A 20904-nucleotide genomic window follows, 5' to 3' on the forward strand; every position below is an offset into this window, starting at 1 on the left:
AAAATAGGACAAACATATGATTCCACTTAGATGAGGTACCTAGAGAAGTCAAGTCCAGACAGACAGAAAGTAGAATAGTGCTTGCCAGGAGCTGGGGGAGGGGAGAATAGAGAGTTATTGTTTAATGGGTATGGAGTTTCAGTTTGGGAAAATGAAAAGGTTATGGAGTTGGTGTGAATGTCCCTTACACCAATAAACTGTATACTTAAAAATGGTTAAGAAGGTAAATTTTATGTCTATTTTACCACAATTGAAAAAACAAAACAAAACAAAACCTTTGACTCATATTGCAGAAGTTAAGCTCTTAAATTCTATTTCATTGATTCACTAAATGAGTATCTAAATGTAACTGGCTGGGAGTACAACTGCTGGCCAAGCAGACAGTGCCTACCTTCCTAGAGCTGTCTGTCATTAGTAAACACAAGTAGCCTCAGACTTCCGTGACTGCTCCCTGTACTGCTTTACCTTACCTGAAACCTTGCTGTCCCTTGAGAACACTGCTTTCCTTGTGGCTCTCAAACACCCCACATACCTTAGTGTCACAAGAAAGAGTCAGTGCCTAAATTGCTGCACCTTTGCGGCTTCCAGACCGTTCTTTCCTCTTGTTAAAAATCTTTCTTCCTTTGATGCCCAGTGCCACCTGGGCTTTATCATCCTTTCCCCTTCCACAGTGAAGTCAACAATCAGCTCTCAGTACTTGGCTCACAATCTTCCTCTGTTCCCTAATACCTGCCATTCAGCGATTTCCATGTGAATGACCCATTTAACTGCCAATCTCCAAGTGTCCTGACCTTTTCCCTCTACCTCCACCACACATTCCCAGAATCAGAGGAAACTAATATCTTCAGAAACTTACTTCAAAACCATGAGTTCAAATGTCCCTCTTCTCTATGCTACCTCCTATGCTTCCAGGTCTTCTATCTCAGGGACCTCCAATCTGCTTCCTTCAATTCACTTCCCTCTTTTAGCCAATTTGAGTCCCTCCCTTGCCAGTCCCCACACTCCCTTGCCCCCCCTGCAACACTCTGCCACACTCATCTATCAAAACCTCAACTCTGCATGAACCCAACCATTTACCTTGTGCCTGCATTCAGGCTGCTAGGCAGAAAAACACATAATTGGCATTGCTTGGTTTCACTTTAAATGAATCACAGAAACCTGAGATGGTCAATTGCACTGCCTGACAACCCTGTTGAGTTTCTCTAACACATTTGCTCTTCTTCCCCCGCCCACCCCCCCGCCCCCCACCCCCGCAATGACTATTACATTCCATTCTTTTCTCCTCAAACCTTTCATTTTTAGCTGATGACCTTGTTGACCTTGTGGAGAGTAAAAGACCAAATCTACAGACCTACCTGATTCTGTATCCATTGTTTTCCCTCCTATAAAATGAAGTGACTCTTCTATAAGAGGCCTTTACCTTCACATGTGCTCTGGATCCCATCCCCTCTCACCTTTTTAAGGACTTTACACCTTTGATCTTCCCCTCTTTCTGTAGTTTCATTAGTTTACTTTCTACTGCACATCATATGAGCTATTATCTTCTATCTTAAAAAAAAAATCCCTTCCTGGAACACGCATCCTTCTCCAGCTAATACCCTATTTCTTTCCTCATCTTCATAGTCAAACTTCTCTAAGTTGTCTATATGTGCTGTCTCCATATCTTCACTTCCTACCCCACCTGAATCCCCACTCCATTGAAATAGCTCTAATCACGACCACCTACAACCTCTAGATGGCCAAATCTAATCTTATTCAAACTCGCAACACATGATACAGTTGACCACTACACTCCTTTCTTGAAACACTCTCTTTCTTGGCTTCTATAACACAACTGCTTCTCGGTCTCATTTGTTAGTTCCTCCTCCTCAACTCCACTTCTAAGTATTGGAATTCTTCAAAGGCAGTCCTGGGGTTCTCCGTATAGTCTCTCTCTCTGTGATTTCATCCATTCCATGGCTTTGAGTACCATCTCTGTGCTGATGATCCCTAAATTGTATTTCTAGGTTAGAACTCTCTTCTAAACTCCAGATTATTATATCTGTCTATTGATATCTCTGCAGGATGTCTCAAACTTATATCTATAATTTGATCCCCGCCCCAGCCCAAACCTTTTTCTCTTTCTTCCTAGTCTTGGTAAATGGCACCATGATCCACTCAGTTGCTCAAGGCAGAAACCTGAGAGTTTCCTTAATTCTTCCCTCTCCCCACCGCCCAACTCCTAAATCTAGTTCATAAATGTAACTATTGGTTTTTGCATCCAAGAAAAATGTCCCTGAGTAGGGATTATTTTCTTGCTATGTTTAAAGTAAAATTTAAGGAGCTCTTAACATTGTTTTGCTAAGACTTGAAAAAGAATATACCTAACTGCAACTTATTATGAAAACAAAAAGTAACTAAAGGAATAAAAACTTCATATAGTTTTATTTCTCTCAACAAAAGCTTTCTTATATGCTTCAAGAAAGTCCTGACAAAATAGTTATCAAGTGAAAATAGCCATATTCAGTCACAGGAGTCCTTAATATTATAATACCACAGTTTCTAAGTTCAAAGACACACATTTTTGTCTTCTTACTGAAATCTAGTTGTATCTTAACAATTTTGATGGTGATAGCATGTCACAGTAAAATTGGCAGCATTTTTTCTTCATGGTATGTAAAATAATGTCTTAGATTTTATCAAGTATATTTTAAAATATAGAATAAGAAGATAAAGATAAAGCAAGTTAAAAACAAAAATCCCTATCCTTCTTATTTAATACTGGTTGAGAACAAGCGATTTTCTCTTTTGGTAGGTAAAACTAATTCAGGATGATAATTAACCTTTTCTGGGGGTTATGAAACTCTAAAACATACTTCAAAAAAGTTATGATTGGGGGAAAGTGGCAGGGGTGGTGGTGGTGGGATGAACTGGGAGATTGGGATTGACATGTACACACTAATATGTATAAAATGGGTAACTAATAAGAACCTGCTGTATAAAAAAATAAAAATAAAAAAAAACTTATGATTCCTCTCCCTAAGCAAAAAGGTAGAAAGCACATGCATATACAAATTTACATATAATTTAGGGATTCACAAGCCCCTAGGACTCTCTCAGTATCCATGGATCCTAGGTTAAGAATTCTTGATTTAGATAATTATAGAACAAAGTTCTAATGTTCTAATGTATCTCTGTGAAAAGTTATTACAATATAAATTGAATTTGAAGCAAATTTAAACACTAAACATATACATACAGGAAAGTCAGTGTTAATACATCCTTTCCAACTCCCAGGGTTGGAACTGAAATAAAGTAAAAATCTCACTAAAATAGAGTCGGGAGGCCAGAAGGGGGAGCTCTCATGCATGTACCTCTCAACATCAATACAGATCTCAACAGGAAGAGACATACCCTGCATCTCCAGCAGGAGGTAACTATTGGTTTTTTACACACTACTTTACTACCACCAGCAGGAGGAAGAAAGATTTTCTTCTTGCCCGGCAATAGCGCCACTAAAGAGAGACTGTCACAACGCAGCCAATGAAAAGCCACTATACTTGGAACTCCCAGTTTCCTCCAATGGACTTTCTGTTATAACAACCCTCCCAACTCCACTTCTCCTCTACAGAAGAGTTTCTTCTTTGCTTTACCAGACTTGCATGTGATTTACCATAGTTGCAATGTCCAGAATTGCAATTCTTTCCTGTTCCTGAATAAAACTGTTTTGCTGATAAAATAACTGGCTGTTTTATTGTTTTAGGTTAGCAGAACCAAAGTTTGGTTTGAAGGATGGTAAATCTCATCGAAATTAATGTCTCATATAATTCAAAAAGAACTTTGTGAGGATAATTCTCTTTACTCTTACCTTTAAGAGCCCCTTTATGTTTTTATTAGCAAAACCATGATAAGCTCTTTTGATTTCAAATAATTAAATGCTATAGTCACAGTATTATAACTAGCAATTGAGAGAAGGTGGTGATGCAAGATGATCACATTTTCTTTGGCTATGTGTCTAACTCCACTCTGGGGGATTGCTTGACAATTAAATGTTGCATGCTATTTTAAAAGGAAGATAAATTTTAAATCATTTCATGTGTCATACTTTTTTTTCAGAATTCTCTAAGCAATGCAAAAGTTCAAGCATAGAAACAATCATGCACAATTAGGAACTTGATACCAGATAATGATACTACCTGTAAATAATTACTAAATGTTTAAATTCAAACAGGACTTACGTGGTAGAAATTTATTATTCTTTAAAATATTGTTTAAAATATATGTAACATCTTAATTTACCAGATTAAGAATATTCAAATTTAAATATAATTATTTGTAGTGATCACTAATAACTTAATAGATTACCATATTTCAATGTTAGAGATGTTTCAAATAATAAGGCTGCAATAAGTACATCTTCTTTAAGCACTTTATTCCTTAGGTTCAGTCGAGCATGGGCTTCAGATAGGGAAACTCTAAAAAAGAAAACTGATGCCAATCAAAATATGTTGATATTATAAAGATAATATATATTTTGGCAGGAACAACCCAAGATATGTGTGAGCATAAGCCACACCTTAAATATCAGCATATTCTTATTTTTAAAAAATTTTAGTTTCTTTTCAAAGCATTTTTTCCTACCAAGTTGAATAGACTGTTGCAGAACAAGGAAGTATCCTGACTTATTATCAAAGAATTGGTTTCTATCCTGGCTTTTCTTTATTATTCTACACCCCGCCCTCCCCAAGTTCTGTTCAGTTAAATACACAGTTGGAAAAATTAACCTAACTAAATATCTCTTACAGACACATCCTTCATGTTTTCTCCTAGTTCTTAATCCATTTGAAGTCCTCATAGAATCTTGAAATTTCAGTGTTGGAAGACATTTTTAGAGAGCAAATTTCAAATCCCATCATGTAACTGAATTTTCTCTACAACATCCCAGGCTACTTATTATTCGGTCCCTTTTGAACTTCACCTAGGATTCACTAGGAATCATGAGGCAATCCATTCCTTTATTTTTTATTTTTAAGCTAGCTTTAATGTACTTGAATGATTGCTGGATGTGGGAATCAGAAAACCTGGGTTATGTCTCTAGAATTTACTAGCTGTGTGAGTTTGTATAAATCATTTAACTTCTGAGATTTTTTGAAGCTCTGCTATAAAATGGGGATAATAATAATTAATAGGGTTATTGTGATTTCAAATAAGGTATTTGAAAATTTTGGGACTCACCCACAAAGATTATATAAATGTAAGCTGAAATTGGTTTCACTGCAATGTATACCAACTGGTCCCTGTTTTGTCTTTTGGGATTACAAAACAAGTCTAATACTTCTTAAATGTGACAGCTCTTCAAATATTCAAAGACAGCTTTTCTAGTTGCTCCATGCTTTATTTTCTCCAAAATAAATATTCCTAGTTCTTTTTTTTTTTTTGGTGCGGGGGCTGCACCACGCAGCATATGATCTTGGTTCCCCCAACCAGGGATGGAACCCGTGCCCCCTGCTTTGGAAGCGCGGAGTCATAACCACTGGACCGCCAGAAAAGTTCCTCCTAGTTCTTTTAATATGTCATGTGACATAATTTTCAAGCCCCTTGTCATCTTGGCTATTCTCCTTGTGACCAGATTTGGTTAATATTCCTTTTCAGTACAGTGCTACAGGTGTGATTTGATCAGCAGGGTACAGGTGGGGCAGAATTAGCATCTTCTCACTCTTGATACTATGTTCTATTACTACAACCCCAAATCACAGTATTATTTACAGCCATATTACCTTGCTTACTCATATTATATGTAAAAATAATGAAATCTCAAATCTTCTTCATATTAAGCCAGATCACCCCTTTCCAATGTATTCACACTTATACCAGGGAGGTTGGGACCTAATTAAAGACATTACAGGGACTTCCCTGGTGGTCCAGTGGTTAAGACTCCAAGCTCCCAATGCAGGGGGTCCGGGTTCAATTCCTGGTCGGGGAACTAAGGTCCCACATACCACAACTAAGCCTACATGCCTCAACTACTGAGCCCGCATGCTCCAGAGCCTGTGAGCTGCAACTAGAGAAGCCCGCACGCTGCAACAAACACACAGCAAGGCCAAAAGTAAAAAAAAAAAAAAAAAAAAAAGATATTACATTTGTCCTATTAATTTTCTTCTTGCTAGACTAAAATCATAATTTGAGCCTGTGAAGATCTCTCCAGAGTTGTTTATTTACAAATTTGATTATCATGTTCCTGATGTCCTCACCCAAGCTTCTTCTAAAATTGTTGACCAGGACAGAATATGAATACAGCCTTTCAAGGAAAGAAAAGAGCATTGTTCAGCTCCACTTCTCTAGAAAAGCAAGGCTGGTGTTATTAGGTACCTGTCTACAGAAGGAGGAGAAAAAGTCAAGGTTTATGACTCTTCTGAGTAGTGCTTCATTTACTTTGCTATTTCATAAAACCCATCTGCATCTCTAATGTTTATTTCTAAAATAGGAAAAAGTAGAGTTGTCATATTAAAATTAACTCTGCTTTATTCTTGGATCAGTATAGTCAAATGTAAACTGAGGCTATGTGAGTTTAAATAAAAAATATCTTTTTACTACAGAGAAAAAGCATTATGAGAAAATAGGACTTTCAAACCTTTTAAGCTTTGAGTATTGAATATTTGAAATATTACTTCAGAAAATGGAAAGCATTATACAATTCTGTTTACCATTTTAAAACGTCACAATTAATTTCTTCCTTGCCCTATCTTTAGCAATTTTTTAGCTCTATGAAGATAATATACAGTTGGAGAAATTAACTTATAGTTAACTTATAGTCCTATACTTGTCACATCCTATCAGTCCTTCACTTGTCTTATTTTGTATTGCAGTCATAAAAAGATATTTATTTATTTATTTAATGGATTATTTTACCCCTGGTCCTACTTCATAATTTGGTTGAGATTATACGTTAATCTATATTAAATGAAGTAATGGTCTATCAACAGGGAGCTGTTTAAATTATGGTACAGCCATATGACAACATAGTAAAACTGTAATGCAGCTATTAAAACAGTATGAGGTAATTCTTTATGTGCTGATAGTATGACATCATGATATGTATACCTGCATGATTCCTTTTGGGCAAAAAGAGAATATCTATCCATATAGGTATATACCGATTTATATATTATAAAAAATATTTTTATATAATATATTTAAATAACATATTCATCTAAAATATATAACATAGTCAAATAAAATATGTATTTGATATACATCACATATTTAAATTACATATTTGTATACGCTACTATTTGAATGAATAATATCTGGAAGGATACACAAAAACTCTTGCCAGTGATTATCTCTAGGGAGTGGAATAGTAATAGGTAGGGTTAGCAGGGCACTTTACTCATTATTTTAGACTTTTCTTTCAGTACGTCTGTACTTTACTTTTACAATAAAAATTAGTTTAAAAAAATCCTTTCAAGGAACAATAATACATGAGTGTACTAAAGTATTTAAAAGTACAAGGAACAGGGGACTTCCCTGGTGGCAAAGTGGTTAAGACTTTGAGCTGTCTATGCAGGGGACCCCAGTTTGATCCCTGGTGAGGGAACTAGGTCCCATATGCATGCCACAACTAAGGAGCCCATGAGCTTCAACTAAGGAGCCCGCCTGCCACAGCTAAAACCTGGTGCAACCAAATAAATAATTAAAATAAATTAAAAATTTAAAAAGGTGTTACAGATGTTAACACTTAAAAAATAATAAGAGTACAAGGAACAATATACTTAACTTTTTTTCTAGGTTCAACTACAAAATATCTAGAATGTAAACAGCCCCATTTTAAAAAAGTCATTTTCATTTGAATTCAGTGCATTTTTCTCAGACATATCTGATACAGGGTATCCAATAAAAATTAATTTAGTGAAAACAAACTGCTGGAGGTTCAAATGATGCAATACTACAACAGAAGGAATTATTGTCACCTTAAATTCTTTTGGAACAAGGTATATTATAAACCAACCAACCAGCAATCAAACAAACAAACAAAAAAAACAAGTGAGACAGTTAATAAAACACATCATTTAAAGGTCAATAATGGTTTTAAAATTGAATACCTACAAATATTTTAATGCAGATGCTGACAGCTTTGATCCACATATAGAATCTGTTCTGATTCTGCGACTTGCTAGGTAATAGCCATGAATCATTCTTTCTGCCTCCAAGCTGAATTCGACATTCAAATTCTTTGCAAAAGCAAGCAGCTAAATTGAAAGTGTGAAAATTTAAGAGATTCAAACTTTATTATAGAACCTATATTACAAAAATCCAAAGTATACTGTCATTTTTTTTAAAGTTTGCATATTTTATTTACAACAAAATTGATTAAATATCTGGGGCCATCCCAAAGTCACTGAGCACTTTAAATCATAGTCTTATAAAGAATATCACAGTTTACCCAGAATAATCTCTTCCTCCCTTTTAGTACAGAAATATTCTGTGCAATGTACTTGAATGACGATCAGATCTTTGCTTCCAGTGGAACAAAGGCTCACTTACAGCCTTTTAGTGGGAGAGAGCTTCCCTCAGAATCTCATTTCCCTTTGAATAGCCTTAATTCTCTGACAGTTTACTTCCATCAGACTATCTCTCATTGGCCCTAGAGCTGCATGCCCTCCTTCCTTCCCTTCCTTTTAAAGAACACAACCAAACACTAGAAATGTACTGTGTTAACTACTATGAAGGTAGGTCTTAGAGATTCAGTAAGATTTTGGGTAGAGAATAAGTCTTCAACTTAATGATTATCACTGTTTTCTCTGAGGTTTGTGCTTTTTTCTTTCTGAGTGATTCCTAGTTCCTTAAGTCCTTATTCTATGACATCATTTCCAGACTTTTCACCATCTGTGTTGTTTTCTGGTTTGTCAAGTCATAGAACCAAAAGGAAAAATCACCCATAATAAAATGTTGCTATTAACTATTATATCTATATTTTATAAATTTTTATTTAGTTTTGGCTGCGTTGGGTCTTCGTTGCTGCGCGCGGGCTTTCTCTAGTTGCAGCGAGCAGGGGCTACTCTTCGGTGCGGTGGGCGGGCTTCTCATGGCGGTGGCTTCTCTTGTTGCGGAGCACTGGCTCTAGGCGTGTGGACTTCAGTAGCTGTGGTACACAGGCTCAGTAGTTGTGGCTCATGGGCTCTAGAGCACAGGCTCAGTAGTTGTGGTGCACGGGCTTAGTTGCTCCGTGGCATGTGGGATCTCCCCAGACCAGGGCTCAAACCCATGTCCCCTGCATTGGCAGGCGGATTCTTAACCACTGCACCACCAGGTAAGTCCCAATATCTATATTTTAAATATAACCTTTTAAAAAGATCTGGATATGTCCTGGGTTGGATATGTCCTGTCTTTATTCTCCTTATACTCCACAATTCCCTCCAGGCCTTCAGAACTGGATAATAATAAAACTATTAATAACATTGGTAGCTCTCTCTAGATTTTATGCTATGGGGGCACAGTGATATGCCATCTATATCCCCTTTCAGTAAAGGACCCGTTGTCCCTGCTACTGAGAGTGCAGCACTGGGAGTTAGTATTAGCCTCCAGTTGTCAACTTCTGCAAGAACTACCTACCTTGATGACTTCATAATACAATTTTTGCTCCAGTCGGGCAGGTTTTCTCACAGTTTTCCATTTATACTCATCTCTACTTTATGTCTTTGCTCCTATTTTTATTTTTTGAATGCCCATCCTTCCTGTCATCTAAATCTTACCTTTTCTTAAGGCCCAACTAAAATCTCACCGCCTCCTGAAGTCTTCCTAATTCTTGCATTCTACTTGATATCTTTCTTTCTGAATTCATGAAATACTTATAGTCAGCACCACCCAGCTTAGCACTTAAGTTGTCCCTAATTGTTTCATATATCAATTAAATAATAAACTATTTAAGGAAGAAAAATGTACATTTCTTAGAGAATATAAAAGAACAGAAAGAGGCTCAAATATATAAAGTATTCAGTAAATGCTTGACTAATAAATCCATAGATTTTTTTTGTTTGTCTTTCAGGGAAAAACTGGGGAAAAATTTCTCCAGGTCATTAGCGTGTCTATATTATTTAGTATCCCAATTCCTAGAGACTACTTTTTTTTATATACTAAAACAAACAAAAAGACCTTATCAAAAATATTATTCTTTTTCTGTTCTAATTTATGTGAATAAATTATGCTTATATTTCATTTTTAAATCCACCTCACCTTTCAACCTTTTATCCATGCAATTTGGGCTACAAGGAAGGCAGGTATGAACAAAAAATTTAATGACCCATGGATTCCCACTTCCCAACATTCCATGCCTTTTAGCTATCCTACACAGATACTTTAACTCTACTGTGGACAGATTTCTGAATAGTTAATAATAAAAGGGCTTCACTTGTAAATACCTGACTACCTTTAATAGCTATGAGAAGCATTACTAAATTTGCATCATCTACTCTCAGGTTCTCTGAACATACCACACGTGTTTTCAGGTCAGGACATTAAAATAAATGGGTTTGTGAGTCATGAGAGATATCCCCTATAGTCAGAACTCTGCAGGCATTCATATAAAGTTTCCCTTTGAATAGTCTGTAAAATGTAGAAAGCTGTATACTTATAAAGCCTCAACATAATGTTTTATAGAAATATTCTATTTTGAATCTTTCCATGGAAATGCTTTAAGCTAGGTGATTTGCTCAGTGGTTCAAAGAATAAACTCAATGTTTTAATATCTATGTCCTTATAGTTTTTAAAAAATATTTATTTATTTATTATTTTGGTTGCACTGGGTCTTAGTTGCAGCATGCATGTGGGATCTAATTCCCCGACCAGGGGTTGAACCCGGGCCCCCTGCACTGGGAGCATGGAGTCTTACCCACTGGACGGCCAGGGAAGTCCCTATGTCCTTACAGTTTCTAGTTTAATTATAAACCTAAATTTTTTCTATACAATGTCCTTAAAATGCTTAAAAGCTGGAAGCAAATTAGAATAAAAGAATTCTAAATAAGGAAAATTAAATGTTCAAAGGGAGTTTTATTTACATTGAGAAACATTAGCACATACTTTTACCTTTTCAAAATCTTCAGTTGTGAACTGTTTAGAAGCTACATAAAGCAGCCCTTCAGGATCAATGGCTTTCTTTAAAGTATGTTGCACAGTAGGAAGAAGTGGGTGGCAAGGAGATGACTCATTGCAGTTAATCAATAATCCAAATGCCTCTATGAGATTAGCTGGAATCAAACTGCAATCCTACATCAAACACAAATGTAAAAGGCAAATATTAAACACTGGCATTTTTATAAACACTTCTAATTAACTATTATTTAGAATTATTATTTAAATTATTAGAATTATATTATTATAATATTAATTAAATTATGAAACTATAATTGTAATAATTATTTTATTATTTGTAATTATTATTTAAAGTGATTCCCAAATAGCATGGGAACTTAGTGATAATAAATTTTTCTAAAATGCTTTTTACTGCTTCTTACACATTATTCATTAAAGCCTCTCCCACTACCTATTCAAATAATAATTTCTAGTGAGCAGACACCTGCTTTGCATGACTAAAAACTGAAAATTTTCAAACAACTGTGTCATTATTTAGTTCTAGTACCCAATTAAGTATAGAAATTAAGCACAGAAATAATAATAAAACATTAAGAACAATAAAAACATTAAGATTAAAATCTGTGACTAAATTCCCTGAACAACACTCTAACAATAAGATACACATATACTTTACCATCTGACCAATTAGAGTATTGGTTTTCTGTACATTTCTTCTTGAAGATGAATCCATATCAACAAAAGACCAAAAACTGCACTGAACTGGAAAAGTCATTTGCTGATCCATATCATCCCCAAACTTCTTTCCCGAGATGTATACTGTGATGCTTCTACTTTCCACAGCTAAGTCAAAAGACATTATCCATTTGTTATTTAAGTTCACTTTGGTCTATATGTCTATAAATTAATAAATATTATTATACAGAATTTTACAGTCTAAATTTGGATAGTAAAAACACAAGTAAATTTGATTGTTTTGCAAGATATGGCTAAATTAGAGGATCTGCCATAAAAAAGAAGGAAAGAAAAACATTTGAATGTTTATGTGTCCCCTGACGATGAGTATCATCAGTCCAAAGTATGTAGCTAGAATCGTGAACTGGGAGGAATAGGCAGAGAGTAAGGAGAATGGTCACATAGTGCAGGTAGTGCAGGCTTACAAGGGAGGCTGAAATTAAACAATGTTCTGGGGGTTTTTTTGTTTTGTTTTGTTTTTTTTGGCTGTGTCATGCAGCATGTGGGACCTTAGTTCCCTGCCCAGGGATCGAACCCACGCCCCCTGCATTGGGAGCGTGGAGTCTTAACTACTGGACTGCCAGGGAAGTCCCCAACAATGTTCTTTTATGTGCCAAAACAAATAATAGAAAGTGGGCCATCTAAGTAGGAGTGACTAGGAGAAAATATATCTCAAATTCAACATGTGAGAAACCAAACTCATCATTTCTCCTCCTCAAATGGCTCTTGTGCATTACTCACAATTAGGAGAATCACCACTGATCCACTTAAAACCCAAACAAAAAATGTGGAAACATCCCATTCTCCTTTCTATCCTCCCCTTATCCCTTATAAGCATTCAATCTATGGAGTCATTTCTATTCCTAGGATGCTATCTCCCAAATATTTCTCAAATTAGTCTTCTCTCCGTTCACGATAAGAGTTTTTTGTATACATGTTTATTTTTCTTTTGGATCATAAGGTAAATATATATTTAACTATATAGAAACTGCCAGAGCAGTTTGCAAAATGGTTGTACTATTCTATACTCTCATCAACAATATATGAGAACTCCAACTTCTCTACATCCTTGGTAACATCCGTTGTTGTCGGTCTTTTTAATTTTTGTCATTCCAGTAGCCAGGGCCAGCCACATAATTTGTAGGGTCCAATGTAAAATGAAAATATGGGTCTCTTATTCAAAAAGCAGGGGAAAATGCTTTTTTTTATATAAAGCTTTTTCTTTTAAGAATATTTTATTACTTATAAAATGTAATAGGGGTGATGTGGAGAGATCAGAACCCTTGTGCATTACTGGTGGGAATGTAAAATGGTGTGGCCACTGTGGAAAGCAGTTTGGTGGATCCTCATAAAGTTAAACATAGAATTACCACATGATCCAGCAATTCTACTTATAGGTGTATATGCAAAAGAGTTGAAAGCAGGCACTTAAACAGATACTTTTACACCAATGTTCATAGCAGCATTATAATAGCCAAAAGGTAGAAACAACCCAAGGGTCCATTAACAGATGAATGATTTTTAAGTGATTTTATATATATATATATAAAATCCCTTATATATATTGGAATATTATTCAGCCATAAAAAGGAATGAGATTCTGTGATGAGGCAAATTCATAGAGACAGAAAGTCAAATAGAGGTTTCCAGGGGCTAGAGATAGGGGGGAATAGAGAGTTATTGTTTAATGAGTACAGACTTTCTGTTGGGGATTATGAAAAAGTTCTAGAAATGGATAGTGGTGATGATTGTGTAACATTGTGAATGTACTTAATGCCACTGAACTGTACATTGGAAAATGGTTAAAATGGTCAATTTTACATTGTGTATTTTATCAATATTTTTTAAAAAAGGAATGAAGTGATACATGCTACAACATGGATGAACCTCAAAAACATTATGCTCAGTGAAAGAAGCCAGTAATAAAAGACCACAAATTGTATGATTCCATTTATATGAAATGTCCAGAATAGGCAAATCCATAGAGACAGAAAGCAGATTAGGTTTCCGGGAACTCTGGGGAGAGGGGGCATGGGGGGTGACTGCTAATGAGTACAGGGTTTCCTTTGGGGTAATGAAAATGTTCTGAAAGTATAACAGATAGTGGTGATGGTTGTACAACTCTGTGAATATTCAAAAAGCCACTGAACTGTACATTTTAGGTGGGTGAATTTTATGGTGTGCAAGTTATACTTCAATAAAGCTATTACCAGAAAATGTAACAGAAGTAGCTGTCAGTCTAATACTAAAATTTTAAATTATTGACATGAATTTTACCATTTATATTGTACAATTCCAGTCTTAAATACAAATATTTGAGCATTTAACTCATATGCAGCATCATCAGTATTTTGTAGGAAGTATTAATACACAGTTATGTATTTTTGTTCTTATCAGAACAGGGGAAATATTTTTATTTTGCACAAAACTGTTTTTAATTTGTTTCTTGATATTCACACATTTCACCAGCACTCTCTACTGATGAGTAAGGAAGGACTAAAAGGAAAAGGAACAACGGGTTGCCCTATCTTTCCCTTCCCTCCTATATTATCATTTTCAGTGTAAGAGGTTGGCAAATACAGGGAAGTAGCCAAGTAAGAAAGGATATGATGGGGTTCCTCGGTCATTTGTGTTTCTTAGAATGCAACTGCCTATTACAGAAGCAAGTCTGATTCAAATGGAAAGCTTGGCCTCCTTGGGGCTATCAGCTCCCCATCTCACTCAGCGGAAGATGTTTTGAAATGGAACATGGGCACTGAATTGCAGCGTAATCACAATGCATGAGAGTCCAGCAAGAATCAAACTGATTACAAATTGTGTTAACAAGCCTCATAGTGATCGCAAATGCTATTTGAAATAGGGCAGCAAGGCATGGTGGACACAGGCATGGATGTATCCCCACTGCTCACGTTGAAGCTCCACTGTCTTCCTTACAAAACAACTTCAAAGATAAAATCATTAAAATTTTCTTTTTATAAAAATTTATTTTATTTATTTATTTATTTTTGACTGTGTTGGGTCTTCATTGCTGTGCGCGGGCTTTCTCTAGGTGCAGCGAGTGGGGCTACTCTTCGTTGGGGTGCACGGGCTTCTCATTGTGGTGGCTTCTCTTGTTGCGGAGCATGGGCTCTAGGAGCGCGAGCTTCAGCAGTTGTGGCTCATGGGCTCTAGAGCGCAGGCTCAGTAGTTGTGACACACGGGCTTGGTTGCTACGTGGCATGTGGGATCTTCCTGGACCAGGGCTCGAACCCGTGTCCCCTGCATTGGCAGGCGGATTCTTAACCATTGAGCCACCAGGGAAGCCCTAAAATCATTTAAAATTTGAAGATGATGACAGTAGAGTTTTAACCAAGTGCCAGGCTCTTCTAGGGGGAGCTATACTTATTCCCCACCCATGAAGCAGCACCTGCTAGTATGTGTAAGTAGTGGTATCTCATTGTGGTTTATTTTTCATTTCCCCAATATCCAACTAATGATATTAAGCACTATTTCATGCACTTATTTGTCATTTTGTATACGTTCCTTTGTGAAGTCACTAAGTCTTTAGACCATTTTTTTGCTGGGTCCTTTGTGTGTATGTGTTTTTAAGTTGAAGAATGTTTGATTTACAATGTTGTGTTAATTTCTGCTGTACAGAAATATATACATAAATATACATTCTTTTTTATATTCTTTTCCATTATGGTTTATCTCTATGTCTATGAGTCTGTTTCTGTTTTGTAGGTAAGTTCGTTTGTATCATACTTTAGATTCCACATATAAGTGATATCATATGATACTTGTCTTTCTCTGTCTGCCTTACTTCCCTTAGTATGACAATCTCTAGGTCCATCCCTGTTGCTGCAAATGGCATTATTTCATTCTTTTTTATGGCTGAGTAGTATTGACAAAGTACATCTTCTTTATCCATACATGTGTCAAGGGACATTTAGGCTGTTTCCATGTCTTGGCTATTGTGAACAGTGCTGCTATGAACATAGGGGTGCAAATATCTTTTTGAATTATAATTTTGTCTGGATATATGCCCAGGAGTGAGATTGCTGGATCATATGGCAACTCTATTTTTAGTTTTTTGAGGAACCTCCATACTGTTTTCCATAGTGGCTGCACCAACTTACATTCCCACCAACTCTGTAGGAGGGTTCCGTTTTTTCCACACCCTCTCCAGCATTTGTTATTTGTAGACTTTTTAATGATGGCCATTCTGACTGGTGTGAGGCGGTATCTCATTGTAGTTTTGATTTGCATTTCTCTAATAATTAGTGATGTTGAGCATCTTTCCATGTGCCTGTTGACAAGGTATGTCTTCTTTGGAGAAATGTCTATTGAGGTCTTCAGCCCATTTTTTGATTGGATTGTTTGTTTTTTTGTTGTTGAGTTGTATGAGCTGTTTGTAGTATATTTTGGAGATTAAGCCTTGTCAGTCACATCCTTTGCAAATATTTTCTCCCATTCTGTAGGCTGTCTGGTTCTTTGTTTTTCAAATTACTGACTTGTTAGAATTGTTTCTATGTTCTAGGTGTATGTCCTATGTCAAATATATGTATTGCAATTATTTTCTTTTTCTTTGCTTGCCTATTCACTTTTTAAATGGCCTTTTTGATGTGTATAACTTTTTAGTTTTGATGAAGTCCAATTCATCAATTATTTTCTGTTTATTGCTTTCTGGGTTTTGTCTAAAAAATCTTTGCCTACCCTAAGGTCATGAAGATTTCCCATGTTTTCTTCTAGTAGCTATATAATTTTAGTTTTTACATTTAGGTTTATGATCCATCTTTAATTAATTATTATATACAGTTGTGAGGTATGAGCCAATATTAATTTTTTCCATATATATAGCCAGGTGTTCCACTATCATTTGTTGAAAAAACTTTCCTTTGTCCATTTTCTTGCTTTGATGCTGTGGTCAAAAATCAAGTAAGCAGGGCTTCCCTGGTGGTGCAGTGGTTAAGAATCCACCTGCCAATGCAGGAGACACGGCTTTGAGCCCTGGTCCGGGAAGATCCCACATGCCGCAGAGCAACTAAGCCCGTGTGCCGCAACTGAGCCTGCGCTCTAGAGCCCACGAGCCACAACTACTGAGCCCGCACACCTAGAACCTGTGCTCCGCAACGAGAGAAGCCACCACAATGAGAAGGCTTTGCACCACAACAAAGAGTAGCCCCTGCTCGCCGCTACAAGAGAAAGCCCACACACAGCAACAAAGACCCAACACAGCCAAAAATAAATAAATTAAATACATAAATTAAAAAAAAAATCAAGTAAGCATACTAGTGTGGGTCTATTTCTGCATTCTCTTGTAGGAAGAGGCAATATACTATGTGCCCTGAGTATTGCTGCACATTCTTGCCGGTATGCTAAGAGTGTAAGGCCCTAACTTCTCTTGGCCCGATACTTATCTGTCCATATCCTTGTTAGTTATAAATCTGGCCCAAGCAGCATTATCTTAATACTAAAACCAGACAAAAGATATTATAGGAAAACTACAGACCAATATCTCTTGTGAATATACAGGCAAAAATCCTCAACAAAATAACAGCAAATCAAGTCCAACAATGTATAAAAAGAATTATACATCACAGCCAGGTAGGGTTTATGTTAGGTATGCAAAGCTGGTTCAACATTTGAAAATCAATTAATGTAATCCATAATGTCAACAGGCATTCATTTATCAACAGGCATATCACATTTTTCAATATGTGATTGAAAAATCACATTATCATATCAATAGGTGTAGAAAAAGCACTTGATAAAATTCAGCACCAATGCATTATTAAAAAACTCTTAGTAGATTAAGAATAGAGCGAAATTCCTTCAACTTGCAAGAGAACTTCTACAAAAAACCTACAGCTAACATCATACTCAATGGTGAGAAACGTGAAACTTTCCTGTTAAGATCAGGAGCAAGACAAGATCAGGATGTTCCTTCTCACCACTGTTTTCAACATCATATTGGAAGTCCTAGCTAATGCAATAAGACAAGAAAAGGAAATAAATCTGGTCTAATACAAACTCATGTGTTAGCACAACTGAGAGCAAAGCCTAAAACAATGCATTTGCACATTAAATTCCTCTGTTTTTATTTATAAAGGTAAAATGAGAAATGTCATTTAATATAATTTCTCTATTCCTAAAACGTGTACAATACAATCTTAATTGTTAAGTAACCCCTTGACACTGATAAGACTATAAGTTAAACAGATGAAAATTAATTTGAAAAAATACTGTTTACCTGATTGAAGCTGTTCAAGTTTATCTTTTTTGTGTGAAGCCAAGTCTCCTATAAAGCAGATACCACCTTTAGCTAGCAAAGCACTGCCACCTTGAATGCTAACTGCTCCAGTTCCATACTTATTCTTGGATAGAGTAGGAAAAATTTCAGTAGAGACTGGATGACGTATACCACGGGGCACAAGGTTTATACTAAAATTCAAAAGCCTAAGGGAAAAAATAAATTATTCATTACTTATTCATTATTCATTACAAATATTACTTATTTAATATTTGATTTTCAGAAGTCATAATGTATAATAGCTATACAATTAGATTTAATTTGATTCAATGTCTATTGAGCACTAGTGTTATGGATAAAAACATATATGTAGGACTTCCCTGGAGGTGCAGTGGTTAAGAATCCTCCTGCCAATGCAGGGGACACGGGTTCGAGCCCTGATCCGGGAGGATCCCACATGCCACGGAGCAACTAAGCCTGTGTGCCACAACTACTGATCCTGTGCTCTAGAGCCTGTGAGCCACAACTACTGAGCCCGCATGCCACAACTACTGAAGCCCACACGCCTAGAGCCTGTGCTCCACGACAAGAGAAGCCACCGCAATGAGAAGCCCATGCACCGCAATGAAGAGTAGCCCTCGCTCACTGCAACGAAGAGTAGCCCTTGCTTGCTGCAACTAGAGAAAGCCCACACGCAGCAACGAAGACCCAATGCAGCAAAAAATAATTAATTAATTAAAAAAAAAAGAATTTGTCTTTGCTATGTATTGTCTCAGGTTATTAACAATATATATATATGAGATTTGGTCCTTAACTTGGAAAGCTCACAGCCTAGAGAGATGTAAACAAAAAACTAAAACACGATGTGATAAGTACTAAAATAATGTCATGAGGACATCCATAAAAGATCATTATTTCCTCCTGGATGGAAGTCAGAGAAAGCTATAGAGAAATGACATTTGAACGGGGACTTCCTTTTTTTATGAATTGCTTTCTTTCGTTTATTCAAAATTTTTGCATTTAGGCTTGCCAATAGTTCATCATGACTACCCCTGTTACCTATGTATCAAGATAACTCTTGATACATCCTTTTGCTTTCTAATCTCTTTGCCAATTGCCTCAACCTCTTCATTTCTCAAATTTAAATTATAAGAAAGGAATATGATTATCTTAGCTTAGTTTTTAAATCCTTGCCACAGAAATCATAGCTTGCTGGTGCAATCTACTATGATGAGTAGAGACATGGTACAAAGAGGGTGAAGCAGTATCTCTTAAATGTGGATAGGTAGATGCTATAAAATGTCTAGTGTATGTGTCATTCCAAAGAAGATAGATGCTAATTTGAAGATATACAATATGGGTGAGTAAGATTTAGAAAGAAAATTTGCAAGCCTATAGAGCAGTGGTTCTCAACCCTAGCTCACATTAAAATTACCTGGGGAATCAACAGGCACATGAAAAGACGGTCAAATCACTACTCATCAGGGGAATGCAAATCAACACCATGATGAGATATCACATCACACCTGTCAGAATGGCTGTTATCAAAAAGACAAAAAAAAGCAACAAAAAACAACCCAAGCGTTGGCAAGAATGTGGAGAAAAGGGACTACTTATACACTGTTGGTGGGAATGTAAATTGTTGCAGCCACTGTGGAAAACAGTAAGGAGGTTCCTCAAAAAACTAAAAATAGAGTTACCATATGATCCAGCAATCCCACTCCTGGGTATTAATCCAAAGAAAACAAAAACACTAATTAGAAAAGATATATGCTCCCCTATGTTCATTGCAGCATTATTTACAATAGCCAAGATATGGAAACAAGCTAAGTGTCTATGAATAGATGAATTGATAAAGAAGATGTGGTATATATATAATGGAATATTATTCAGCAATAAAAAGTATGAAATCTTGACATTTTTGACAACATGGATGGGCCTAGAGGGTATTATGCTAAGTAAAGTAAGTCAGATAGAAAAAGATAATTGTTATATACGATTTCACTTATATGTGGAATCTAAAAAAAAAAAAGAACAAACAAAACAAGACAGAATAGATATAGAAAACAAACTTGTTGTTGCCAGAGGGGAGGGGGATTGGGAAAGTGAAATAAGTAAAAGGGATTAAGAGGTACAAACTTCTAGTTATAAAATAAATGTCACGAGGATGTAAGGTACAGCATAGAGAATATGGTCAATAATATTGTAATAACTTTGTATGGTGACAGATGGTAACTAGACTTATTGTGGTGACCATTTTGAAATGTATATAAATATTGAATCACTATGATGTACACGAACATGATATTGCATGTCAATTATACTTTTTAACAAAAAAAAAATTGCCTGGGGTTTTTTAAAAATTCTAATGCCAAGCCCCATCCCAAACGATGTAAATTAGAATCTCTAGGGGTGAGCCACAGTCATAATTTTTTTTTAATAAATTTATTTATTTTTGGCTGTGTTGGGTCTTCGTTGCTGCGCATGGGCTTTCTCTAGTTGCGGTGAGTGGGGTCCACGCTTCGTTGTGGTGCGTGGGCTTCTCATTGTCATGGCTTCTCTTGTTGCGAACCGCGGGCTCAGTAGTTGTGGCTCGCAGGCTCTAGAGCGCAGGCTCAGTAGTTGTGGCACACGGGCTTTGTTGCTCCGCGGCACGTGGGATCTTCCCAGACCAGGGATCAAAGCCGTGTCCCCTGCATTGGCAGGCGGATTCTTAACCACTGCGCCACCAGGGAAGCCCCATAAATTTTTTTTTAATATTATCCCAGATGATTCTAACATGCAGTCAGGCTGAGAACCTAGTTATATAGAACAATGGGCCTCAAACTTGGCTAATCATTGGAATCAGCTGAGGAATTTTTTGAACAGTA

The 20904-nt window shown here is 36.3% G+C and overlaps 1 protein-coding gene across 1 annotated transcript in view; it reads right to left on the reverse strand.

Annotated features, from left to right (window-relative positions):
• The window catches only part of MCMDC2 (minichromosome maintenance domain containing 2), a 40792-nt gene that overhangs the window by 2695 nt on the left and 17193 nt on the right, over positions 1–20904 (reverse strand). The window contains exons 10-14 of the mRNA XM_027127967.1: positions 18035–18240; positions 11744–11910; positions 11062–11241; positions 8086–8228; positions 4345–4454 (exon numbers count right to left, since the gene is read on the reverse strand). Of these exons, the coding sequence (XP_026983768.1) occupies positions 4345–4454; positions 8086–8228; positions 11062–11241; positions 11744–11910; positions 18035–18240 (806 nt within the window). The remainder of the gene's footprint in view (positions 1–4344; positions 4455–8085; positions 8229–11061; positions 11242–11743; positions 11911–18034; positions 18241–20904) is intronic.

The sequence above is a fragment of the Aethalodelphis obliquidens genome, unplaced genomic scaffold (assembly GCF_003676395.1).
Source record: "Aethalodelphis obliquidens isolate GAN/ISIS:26980383/991018 unplaced genomic scaffold, ASM367639v1 scaffold33, whole genome shotgun sequence".
Taxonomy (NCBI): domain Eukaryota; kingdom Metazoa; phylum Chordata; class Mammalia; order Artiodactyla; family Delphinidae; genus Aethalodelphis; species Aethalodelphis obliquidens.